The sequence below is a fragment of the Benincasa hispida genome, chromosome 3 (assembly GCF_009727055.1).
Source record: "Benincasa hispida cultivar B227 chromosome 3, ASM972705v1, whole genome shotgun sequence".
In the NCBI taxonomy this organism is placed as follows: Eukaryota; Viridiplantae; Streptophyta; class Magnoliopsida; order Cucurbitales; family Cucurbitaceae; genus Benincasa; species Benincasa hispida.
The window spans coordinates 45740359-45753784 of NC_052351.1; the positions used below are offsets into that span (position 1 = coordinate 45740359).

At 32.2% G+C, this 13426-nt stretch overlaps 1 protein-coding gene across 1 annotated transcript; it reads left to right on the top strand.

Annotated features, from left to right (window-relative positions):
- Positions 1 to 10891: 10891 nt before the first annotated feature.
- Positions 10892 to 12546, top strand: LOC120072575 (BAHD acyltransferase DCR-like). Its single transcript, XM_039024967.1, has one exon. It carries the CDS (start codon positions 10962 to 10964, stop codon positions 12375 to 12377), a length of 1416 nt encoding a protein of 471 aa, XP_038880895.1. The 5' UTR covers positions 10892 to 10961; the 3' UTR covers positions 12378 to 12546.
- The last annotated feature ends 880 nt before the right edge of the window (positions 12547 to 13426 follow it).

Sequence of the window (13426 nt, forward strand, 5' to 3'; positions counted from 1 at the left end):
TACATTAATTGATTTGTATACCGAATATAATGTATGTCAGTTAACTGTTATACCAAAATATGAAGTATATTAGATATACCTGCTGATATACATATGAGGATAAAATCGTAAAAATAAAAAATGCAAATCGGGTTTAATTTTTTTGCTATATTTGCAATTTTAGAAAATCATTGCTATATTTGTAAATATCCTTATATTTTTTGCTACCCATTACAATTTCTCTATATATATGTGTGTATGTATTCTCTCTTAATGGAAATTATCAAACATTGATGATGTTGCTAACATGCATAGAATCGAACAGGAAAAATTTTAGTACTATGGTAGTATCTACTATTTTCGTTTATAATTTGATAGGTCATCAAATGGCATATTCATTTATTTAGTCGATATCATATAAATCTTAAAAAATTTCGTTTGTGGCAAGTAACGAATGGAGGTAGTATGGAAAATTTTCCAAACTATTGTAGCACTAGAAAAATTTTTTAATCGAATTTATGGTCTAAGCTTTTATGTCCTTTAAAAAATGGAATAATAAATGTAATCTCGATGAAAATATTACAAGTTTGAATATATCTCTCCTCTAAGCACCAATTTGCATGTGACTCTAGAGGAGTTAGGTTTTGACAATTTTAAATCTAACCTTTCAATTTTGAAAACTAATTCGTCCCCTAATATTTAACATTGCAATTGTTTATCACCGGTTGAATTTTCACTAATTCATCTACTAATTTTGGTTGAAATAAATGTAAAAATCTTCATATACTCATTAATTTTAATAAAATAAATTTATGCAAAAAATAAGTTTAATCAATAATAAGTAAATTAACTAAATAACTTTGTCAAAATTCATAAATTTCAACCAATAATTTAACAATAACGTCATTTTTCTCTAAAATTTAATGTCATAGATATGTTTTACACTTCATTATAACAATATTTCATGTGAAAAACATATTAGGATTACAATTGTAAGACTTGAAGTTTGAAATTAAGAGTAAAGTAGTTATCAAATTTTGAGATGCAATTTGATGAAATAAAAATCTAGGCTTACAATTGATACAATTAGATAAGCTTATAATCATAGTTGATATTTTCCTTAATGATATCTCCTTTCATAGATCGCAAAATTCTTTATAAGTTTGTTTGTTTGCTTTTTTTAGTTTGTTAGAAAAAAGTTCTCCATAAGGTTAGTTTCTAATTAAGGTTTGTTTAGGTGTATAAAGTATGAGATAATTGATTAAAAGATTCAATCTCACACTTTAAAATAGTTTTTGTTCCTTTTTTCGTCGGAACGTTGTAGAGTTGTTGTCGTTGGGCATCCATATGTCGCTCGAAGAGCGAAGGAAAGGAAATTGAGAGAAAGACGAAGTTGAAAGAGTGAGGAGAGCGAGGCAAAAGAAGAGTGAGAGATCAAAAGCGAAAGACCATTTTACATGCATGAGGTTTGTTTTTATAATTTTATTCAAATATGATGTCAACAAAGAGTAAAATCTCAATTTCAAAAGGTTGGGTAAATTTTATTCTCTCTCCCAATTTTGAGTTATCCATCCATCAAACCCATATAGCCTTAAGCTTAAAATCTTTATGGTCATGGAACCAAACTCTTCTATTTTTCAAAAGTGCATACATTTGTAAATTCCATTGGCTCTAATTTTTATTTTTATACTAAATTAAATTACAAATTTGGTCATTATAGTGGATAGAAAATTACAATAGATATAAGTTTAAAAGTTAGAATTTAGTCCATATAATTTGATGGAATCTTATAAATAGTCTCCATGGCTTGATAAAGTCCTCATAAATAGTCCCTATTCTAAAGACTATTAATGAAAGTTTTATCAAACCATACAGATTTGAATTCTAATTATAAATCATAGGGATTGAACTCTTACTTTCTTCAAACGTAGATATCAAATTTGTAATCTAACCCTAAAAATGTGATTTGTGGTTTAAGTATTGATGACGACAAGCATGGAAAATAAAGAGACAGATATGATATAACTTTTTTAGTATAGTAAGGATTGTAACATAGTATATTTGTCTCGTGATTTTCATTATTCAATCGTCAGAGCCCTTTTCTTAGTCCAATCTTGAACGCAACTTTTTCCTCACGTGTCGAGGGAATAATGCAAATTTATAAGGATCTTAATTTGATTGACACATTGTTTACTGATAATTCATATACATTGAAATTTTTGTATGGATGACCCATCTCCATCCCCCTAAATGATTAATGACCTATACCCCAATAATAAATGAAAACTAACTTTTTACTTATGTCAAAGTGCACTAATGCATTTTATATAGTACCGCATTAGGGATGTCTTTTTCCATCGTAGTCTTAACCCGATGGCCGTGTCTATTGTAAGCTTCATTTTTTTCACGCTATACTTTGTTTTCACCATGGAATATTGTAGTGGAGTAGAGAAAAATGAATATTGCAATAGACATGACTATCAGACTATAATAGAAGAGACATGCCTAATGCGATAATATGTAAAACGTGTTAGTGAGCTTTCGTATAAGTAAAAAGTTAGTTTTAAATCATTTGTTTTTGGAAAGTGAATCACTAATCATTTAGGAAATTGAGAATTAGTCATCTTTAAAATTAAAAAAATAAATAAAATCTCATTTACCTATGCATTAAAAAAAAGAGTTCACAAATAATGTCAACATGAACATAATATTCCACTAGCATAAAACCATACAGTCTTAACAAAATAATCATAATAATAATATGTTTGAATCTGCATTTTCAAATGTTGTACTTAGAAAAGAAAAGAAAAATACAGAAGGTAGAAATTTGACTTGATAATTATTTAAGTGATCAGGTAAAATATCTGTTTCTTTTTTTTTTTTTTTTTTAATGAAAGTAAAAATATCTTAAAGACTATGCTAACATTGATATATTTTAGACACAATGATATTGGATCAATTCATTAAAGCCATATGACATGTAGAAAAGGGAGAGGCATTTACATTATTAACGTTGGATTGTCTATTTCACTATTTGTGTATTTTGCTTCATGTATGCCCTGCCATCCATCTGTCCTTATCCAACACACACTTTCTCTCAATTTTCTTCCTTTTTTCTAGAAAAAATATATACCTATATTTTGAATCTATTTATATTTACGTTGTTCACTCCAATCACACAATAAAAATATATTTAACGATACAATTATATAATATATATAATATGTACTAAAGTGAATATAACTCAATGAAAAATACTTGGTGTCTCTTAAACTACATTTATCTTGGTGCATCCTACCTATATGTTTTAGCATGAGAACTTGATGTATGTCATGATATGTAATAGACATGATATTGCTTACATTGTTAGTGTTGTTAGTCGTTTTATGTCTAATACAGGAAAACAACATTAGGAAATAGTCAAATGTATCATGAGATATTTGCGAGGCACTTTTAGTTTGAAGCTCATATTTTGAGGTGGAAAATTAGTACATTCTGGTTACACCGATTCAAATATAGCAGGAGATTTAGACAACCGAAAGTCCAGTTCTGGTTACTGGTTCACATTTGTAGGTGGTGCAATGTCTTGGCATTCAAGGTTGCAGAAGTTTATTATGTTGGGAATGTCCTAAAACTCGCTGTTCGTAAATATTAACATATTTTATTTATCAATAAGAGTATTATTGGGTATTTTATTCAATAAATTATTATTGATATTGCATTCTATTATAAAAATCCAATAAACGAATCTGTGCCTATAATACTTTAACTTTATGTGGTGACATAAAAGAGGATCAAGTTTTATTATATAGTCAAAATGGTCTATAATTATATGGATTAAATTGGCTACCTTATCCTGGTAATATATTGGATGCGGCCCATTTTGTATACTGATACAAATGATGTGATCCCAAGATCATTCAATGTGAAGACATGTGAGTGGGGGCATCTTATGCAATAAGTTCGCATCAGACCGGACCTCGAAATAGTCACTTTTCTTTATAATGACCATTTAGTGTTAAAACTGACTATCTCAAAACTCAATGACCTAAGGTAACTCGATCTTAATCCTGAGCTAACTATGAACTCCTGTTTATTCGGGATTATCCTTTGATCTACATAGGTAAGAGTAGTCCAATAATACTGCTCAATAAGCCTTCCATTTTGGAGATAAGACCGGATAGATAACTAGGGACATAGTTCAACAAGATTGAATTCCACTCCTACCCAACTTAGGGATTAACAGATAGGTTGTTCTCTTAAGTGTTGATTCCTGGTCTTGAACAATGGGCCCTGCCCTCTCATGATCGAGAAGGATATGGTCTATAAGTTGGACTATAAACCAAATTGTTCAATAGAGGATCAGTGGGGGCTTAAGGAGCAAGATGTATTTATAGGGGTTAAACAGTAATTTTGACCTAGCTATAAATACGAACGACCTGCGAATGATCGACTTACTGATTATGGTTAAAATGGACAAAAATATATCTACAGTGAGGAAAGTACAAATATCGAATTATAGTGGTGTGTCTTAGTAATTAACGAATATTGATTAATTCGATCTAAACAATTTAGCCAATTAATCTCAAATCGTCGGAACTCATGATCTATAGGTTCATAAGGTCCCACTACTAGCTTGTAAAATTATCTTGGATTAGTGAGTTGAGTGAATTTGAAATGTTGAAATTTAAAATTAAGGTTTTGAATTTAAAGTGTTCAAATTCAATTAGGGTTTGGTTAATTATATTAGATATAATTGACGAAATTGGAAAGTTAAAAAAATATAAAAATAATGATTTAAATATTTGATATGGTAAAATATAATATTTAATATTCGATATTAAATTCAATTAATTAAATTAGTTAATTAATTTTCCAATTTAATTTAATTTTGAGATTGATATTCAAAATTCACAATTTGATTAATTGAAAATTTTAAATTATAAAACTTAATTTAGAATTTTATTTTTGAAAAATCAAAATTAAGTTTTAATATTAATCAGATTTTATAAAATTAAATTAGATTTAAATAAAAAAAAAAAAGAGAAAATGGGAAAATTTAAAATTGAATTTTCTCACTCAAATTCCACATCATGCCACTTCACTTCAATTTCAAGCATCACTCTTGTAAACTGAGTTGCATGGTTTTCATTTATAAATTGAAGTATTGGACTTCAATTTCAGAGCCATGCAAGTAAATTAGTCGTTGAAATTCTGTAGAAATTTTTTCTCTCCAAACCCTCATCCATCTCAACTTTATTGGCTTCAATTCAGTAATTCTACCACACATTCCAAGCTTGAGAATAGTAGAGAAGGTCTTTGTGGTGGTCCATTGCAAATTCGAAGTCTCAATTCGTGGAGTGAAGCTCTGTTTGAAAAGATTCATCAAAGGTTGTAGTTCTTGAAACCCTTTCTCTGAAATATTTATTCAATGCATGTTTTAAACTCAAATTAAGTGTAATTAGAGTCCTTAATAATTCTGATTTCTTTCGTTGCATGTTAGTTTACTCTATCATATTACACTTTTTATAACTGAAGTAGAGTATATTGTAGCAACAAACGCTTGTAAAGAGATGTTGTGGATCAAGCGCTTTATACAGAAGCTTGACTTCAAGCAACAAAGATATGTGATATTCTGCGATAATCAGAGTGATTCATCTTGGTAAGAATATTGCATTTCATTCTAAAACAAAGCATATAGATGTGAGATATCACTGAATAAGAAACGCTTTAAATAATAAACCGTTTGAGCTTGAGAAGATATATACTGCTCATAATACATTCGATATGTTAATGAAGAATCTACCAAGAGAAAAGTTTGAGTTTTATCATTCATCAGTTGCAGGAAGGACAAGTTCCTTCATAAAGTGAAATACGAGGAGATTTGATGGATTATTTCACTTAGTAAGTAAAGCCCATATTAAGGCCAAAAATGGGTTAGTTAGGGTTTTAACTTAAAAACCTAGCAGTCTCAATCGTTTAGGGATCAATCCGTTGTCCGGTTGAGCTGGAACTTTGATAGCATTTTCATGACACAAAAATCTTCAATTTGGACGGTGGAGATTTTATTTGGAGCTACCTACAATCAAATATCGTAGATAATTATTTACGGCCTCTTATAGTGAGATCTTTCAAATTTATTATTCATTATTGTTGTCGTTTGTTGTCGAGATTATTAATCTTTAGATTTACACTACAATAAAATAGCCCTTTCCCGACGATTGAGTTCAGCGGGAAATGGTGGAAAACGCGTCGGGAGATCATCTCCTAATGACTATTTAGTTGTCGAGAGTTTGATAGGGATATACCCATCGATAGATCATCTTCTAACGCTCCTATACATATCATGGGTAGTTATTAACGCCTCGTGTACTGCGTCGAGAGTTATCTACTCCCGAAGGATGTATATTTGCCATCGGGAGTTCCTTGATCTCCCAATTTTTCTGTCGTCGAAAATTTGATTCGAAAACCCAATTTCCTGAAATCATACTCCCAACAATTTACCAGCCATCAGGAGATGATGGAACTCTCAGCGTCATCGTCAGGAAATCAAACTCTTACCCTTTTTTTTTCGTTTTTTGTTATTTTTTAAAATTTTTTATATGAATAACCTAATATTTAGAATATTATTAAGTAAATAAAACACATTCACATAAAATAAATAAACAAATAAATTCGATAATATTTTTTTATTACACAAAAGAGAGAAAAGTTGGCAAAGATGATGTACAAAACAAATGTCTTGATGAATACATAGAAGAAAGTTTGATGACATCTCTAACAATATCTCAAACATCTCTAAAACAGTAGCTTACCTATAATTACATTAATTAGAGGACATTATTATATATATCAAGATTAAATATAAGAAGAATTATAAGACATAGTGAGTGAATACAAAAAATGTAATGTCCAAAAAGTCCAAAGAGAAACTCATAATCTAAGAGGGACGTATTAGCCAATTAGATAATGAAGTAATCACACCTAATTCAATGGTCCTTTTCTCTGTGATCGTATCATATCTTCAATCATTTTTTTCCTTCTTCCATTTGTCTTGCACAATCCTCTCTCATTTGTTTTTAAACGTTCTTCAAGTTCCTTAATCTTCGATTGAGACTATTTAACATTGGTTTTTAGTTCCCTCACCCTCCATTATGCATTTCTTTTAACGAACCTTCCACTATTGATGTGACACCTTTCCTTCACCTCTCTATCATGCATTAAAAGAAGTTGGCAAAATGGTAAAATGGAAAAATGGTCCGTCTCTCTTGGGTCCAAGGCTACATGTTCTCAACTTTAAACCTCTACAAACACACGAAAACCACAAGTTGAACTCCAAAAGAAAGATATTAATCTCAACCCACCCCACACAACATTCAAACTTCATAAACCTCTACAAACACATACAAAAACTCCCCAAATCACATTCAGATCTAGTTGTTTGACTATCATAACTGTAGAATAGCCACCAATTCATTATCATAAAGTTTTGCAAGTGCCAATATATCCTCCCTATATATATTCATTTAAACCAGTATGTCCTACCACAATCATCTCAACAAGCACAGTTATCTTTTGCCAATATGCCTTAATTTTTATATGAAATTCTAAAGTATTTATATTTTAATGTTACTTTTGAAACTTTTATAAAAGGCCAAGGGTAATTTTACAACTTTTGAAAGATACGGTAGTTTAAGTTTACAACTTTTGAATATGGTCAACTATAAATAGACTATGAACAAATAAGAAAGGGAAGTAGAACAAATAAGAACAAATAAGATTATAAATAGATTATGGTTAATTCTTCTTTCTAAAAGCTAACATAAAATTAATCGATTCTTCTTACCTAATATAAAATTACTCAAATTTAAACAAATTACAACCTACCCAAGAGAGACGGACAATTCCTTCAATTAAAAGTGTAGAGTTAAAGTTTAATTCACCAAGAGAGACAGATGATGGACGATGGAGCAGCTGGCAGATGACAGACGATGAAAAAACTGACGGACAATAGACCTTCGATTTGGGATTTTTTGCATCTACCTTCGATGTGTGCTAGGGTTAGAAGAAGGGAAGAAATTAGCAGATCTGAAACTATTTGGAGTTTTATGAAGGAACTTCCGATGGACTAACCGTAACCGTCAGGAGTTCCTAACCAACTCTGACAAATAAAACAATTCATCGAGAGTTCTTTCATCTCTCGATGGGCATGGGAGGCATCTAGAGTTCCTTCTTGGAGAATGGTCTTTCATTCCCATCTTCTGACACCTACTTTTGACGCATTGAGAGTTCTTACTAACTCTTAACGCGTCACTTACAACATCTAAAGTTATTGAGCACTCCTGACACTGCCCTTACGTAGATCTCTCCTGATGATGTATCTCCCAACAGTCATTTTAGACATAGGAGAGTCCCTTTTTCTTGTAGTGATATTTTGTGTATGCTTCTAGTTGTAACCAGGAAGAACTTGTTATAACCCATTATTGATTATAGCAAAGATTTTTACTTTAGTATGTGGTTTTTTATTCCTTACATTGAAGGAGATTTTCCACATTAAAATTGCTTGTATTCTTACTTGATTATTACTATTGTTTCTAGTTAATTAGTATTCTATTAAATTCATTCAAGGGAAGTAATTGATCCAAAAGATATAGTGTCTATCCCAACATCGTTTTGGCATCTAATTAATATTTTCTTGAATTCATCTTTATTTGCTCTTACTTATATTTTTACTTTTGACATATATCTCACAATCTTCAAATTTTCTCTCTCCATCATTTAATTCTTTCACAAATCATTACTCTCTCTAACAAATATTTTCTCTCTCTCTAGACCGTTACTTTCCTACTCTCCACATTTATTTTGCTTATGTAACATTTCTCTTGTATCTCAAACCTATTTTCTATTTTAAATGAGAAAAAAACAAAAACAAAAACAAAAACACACTCATGAAACTAATTTTCTATCCTTTTTTTTTAATTTTGTAACAGATTATGCATGATTTTTATTTTCTTTTTACTTATTAAAAATAAATAACTAAAATAATTATCGAAAGAGTCCTAAAAAATTCAATTACTATTACAAAATCAATCAATTGACTTTTTTAGTACTCAATGTTTATCAAATCGTCATATCTACATTTTTTTTACAAGAATCTTAATTTGAATGACACATTATTTATTAACATTGTCATTTACATTAGATTTTTGTATAGATGACCCATTCCCAACCCCCTAAATGATTAATAACCCATCCCCCAACAACAAATGAAAACTAACCTTCTACTTACATTAAAACGCATTAACGTATTTTATATAATATCATGTTAGAGACTTCTCTTCTATCGTAGCTTTAATCCGATGATCATATCTATCGCAATCTTATTTTTTTTCACGTTATACTTTGTCTTCGTCATGGAATATTATAGTGGAGTAGAGAAAAATGAAGATTACAATAAACATGACCATTAAATTACGATAGAAGAAACATGCTTAACATGATATAAACAAAAAGGTAGTTTTCATTTACCGTCTTAAGAAAGAAATCTAATATTTGAATCTGCATTTCCAAATTACTGTACTTAGAAAAGGAAATAAAACAGAGAAGGTAAAAATTTGACTTGATGACTTTTTAAGTGATCAGGTAAAATATGAATTTTTTTTTCTTTAATGAGACTAAACTGACATTGATATATTTTAGACAATGGTATTGGATAAATTCATTGAAACCATATGACATGTAGAAAAGGGAGAGGCATTTAAATTATTATTGTTGGATTGTCTATTTCACTATTTGTGTATTTTGCTACATATATCCCCTGCCATCATCTGTCCTCCTTATCCAACACACACTTTCTCTCAATTTCCTTCCTTTTTTCTAGAGAAAATATATCCTCTGTTTCGAGTCCATTTATATTTGTGTAGTTCACAATAATCATAACCGCACAATCATACAATAAATATATATATATACTATTATTTGTCAAAGTGAACATAGCTCAAAGTATTTCTTAGGCTACACCTATCTTTATACATCTTACTTAATTCTTTGAAACACTTCTTATTTCTTTTTTTAAATTATTTTATTATGACTAATTAAGGAAGAATGCACAAAGATTAATCAGTACATGATGAGATGCACAAGTATTCCTCTAACTCGTCTGTCAAAAAAATGAGTTATCAACCTTAACATTAGAGGTTGGAATTCTTCCACCTTATGTTAAACTTAAATAATATATATATATATATATATATATATATATGTTACGAAATCGACAATTAAAGAACACAAAAAGGAATGTAGAGATAGAGAAGATCGACACACAGATATACGTGGTTCATTAAGGGAGAACAATATTATTTGAGAGAATATTTTTAGAAATTACATCAAAACGGTACTTCTAGAGTTAGAGAGTTTATATAGCACACTACTTTAAACCCTAAAGTTAAAATCGTAAATAACTACAAATAAATAAACATGCAGAATTAAAGCTCTATTTGCAATGGAGAGCCAAGGAATTTTGGCTTCTGACTCACATGAGAGAAAAAGATGGGACCAAAGCCGAGCGCAATCGAACAAGGTTTCTCAATGAAAAATGAGATTCGAAATTGACGACTTCTAAACAATCAAACTCTATCTAGATGTGCCTATACTATCCACATCCCGGAGCCCTCACTTGGTCAACGAACCAAGGAGGGGACCCAAGTCCTGATAAAATGAAATGCAGTTAAAACACAATTGGAAGACATGAGCTAAATATTTTCCCTTTTTCTATTTAATTTCAATGCCACGTCATCACGTTCTTCATTCATCACCCCCTTCGAAACCCGTCGCTATTTTCCACTTACCCTCGTGTGCAAAATGCATGAATCTAACTACCAAAACTTCTTCTATATAAACACTAAAAACTCCCACCTCCAAATTCAAATTCACTCCCAAATTATTCTCCAAATCTGAATTTCAATTTCAATTTCAACTTCACAATGCCTTCTTCATCCACTGCCATTCTCTCAAACTCCACTGTCTTCCCCGATCGGAAATCCGCCGTTAAAAAACTCAAGCTCTCTGTCTCCGACCTTCCCATGCTCTCTTGTCACTACATACAGAAAGGCGTTCTTCTAACCTCTCCTCCCTCCTCCTTCTCCGACCTTATTTTCTCTCTCAAACGCTCTCTCTCCGCCGCTCTCTCTCACTTTCCTGCCCTCGCCGGCCGCCTCACCACCGACCACGACGGCGCTATTTACCTCGTCTGTAATGACGCCGGTGTCAATTTCATCGAGGCTAAGGCCAAACACCTGTCGCTCGACTCACTTCTTTCTCCTCTTGATGTTCCGATTTGCTTCAGGGCATTCTTCGCCTTCGATCGGACTTTGAGTTATTTAGGCCATAATAAGCCTTTGGCCGCGGTGCAAGTCACTGAGCTCGCCGATGGCGTCTTCATTGGATGCACCGTCAACCACTCCGTCGCCGACGGCACTTCGTTCTGGCATTTTTTCAATACATTTGCAGAGATTAATTTAGGAAAGGGGAAAATCTCTAGGTCGCCGGATTTTAGCCGGGACACGGCGTTTAACTCGCCGGCAGTCTTGAAATTTCCACCCGGTGGTCCGACGGAGACATTCGCCGGAAATTCACGGCTGCGGGAGAGAATTTTTCATTTTAGCAGAGAAGCAATTTTGAGGCTGAAATTCAGAGCGAATGGAGTTAGTTTCCCATGGAAACGAATGGATAACGGAAATTGCGACGCCGTCGAGAATTTCGGGAAGCAATCGAATGACGGTTGGAAAATCGTTAACGGAAAGCAGAACGGCAACGTTTCAGATGGGAAATTGGAAATTTCCTCTTTCCAATCCCTCAGTGCGCAGTTATGGCGTTCGGTGACGAGGGCAAGGAAACTGAACCCAACGAAAACGACGACGTTTCGAATGGCCGTGAACTGCCGCCACCGCCTGCAGCCGCCGATGCCGTCGCTTTACTTCGGAAACGCAATACAGAGCATCCCAACCGTCGCTTTGGTCGGCGAGCTTCTTTCCAAAGACTTAGGCTGGTGCGGCGCTTTGCTCCACCGGAACGTGGCGGCGCACAACGACGCGAGGGTGCGTCGTGGCATCGCCGATTGGGAGAAAGAGCCGCGATTGTTTCCGCTCGGCAACTCCGATGGCGCGTCGATGACGATGGGAAGCTCGCCGAGATTTCCGATGTACAACAATGATTTTGGATGGGGCAAGCCGGTGGCGGTTCGAAGCGGCGGTGCGAATAAGTTTGACGGTAAGATCTCGGCATTTCCTGGTCGGGAAGGGAATGGAAGTGTGGATTTGGAGGTGGTTTTGGCGCCGGAAACAATGGCAGGTCTTGAAATTGACCCAGAGTTTATGCAATATGTATCGGCTACTGTGTGAGTGTTTTAAGCCAGTGCGCTCAGTTTTTTTTAGTAGAACAATGGTCAGTCTCGGATTGAACGAAGAAAAATCATAACAATTATGATTGAATTATTTTGATGGTAGTACTTTTAAGATAAACCGTTACACTTTTATTGATTTTCGTGGCTACAATCCACGTGGTGACAAATATTTTTACTTTTTCATAGATAGACATCAAGAATAGAAGTGAATCATTTTCTTAGAAAGAATAATGAAACAAAAATAATATAATAAATATGTTATCTTGTTCAAAATTTATGAAAATAAGTGAATGTTCGAGATTGTACAAGTAAGAGGTTCAATTCCCTCCTCACACAAATTTAGAAAAGAAAAAAAACTTGTTTGAAAAGGGTAAACATAGAAATCAATGGAGGTAAGTTATAATATATATAATATAATATAATATATATATATATATATATATATATATATATATATATAATATATTGTATATATTTATTTTTTCAAATTTTGACACATCATTAGTTGATATATTATTGTCGAAGCTCACACAATATATTCTAAAAATAATGTTATTATAGAATCACAAGTGGAGATGATATGAATTTTTTTCTCCATATTTTTTCTTTTTCTTCTGAAAGGAAGAGGAACAACCTGTGACACAATAACATAAATGTGAAGTTGCATTAGTAACTATACAATAATAGGTTTAAGGTAAAGTACTTTTTTATTAATGAAGTTTGGGATTGATGTTTATGTGTTAGGTTTCAAAAGAAATATAGATGCAGCCGCATGTATGATATAGAGTATGCTCACATGCATAGTATGAAGCATGCTTATGTTTAAACTTCTTTCCAATTGAGTTTAAGAGTGACTTAACTTTCAACTATATGATGAAATATCACTTGTAAAGTGTTTTTTTTTTTCAATCTTTTGACAATACGTAGGATGAGAGAGAAGCAAAACCTCTTATTTAAAGTTGATAGTACAAGTTTTATGTTAATTGAATTACATCGGACACCACTTTAGTATATATTTTCCTTAAATGTGAAGTTATTTTTTATAAA

What these genes read in the sequence shown, in the direction of transcription:
- LOC120072575 (XM_039024967.1), top strand. Translation starts at nt 10,962, where the DNA reads ATGCCTTCTTCATCCACTGCCATTCTCTCAAACTCCACTGTCTTCCCC.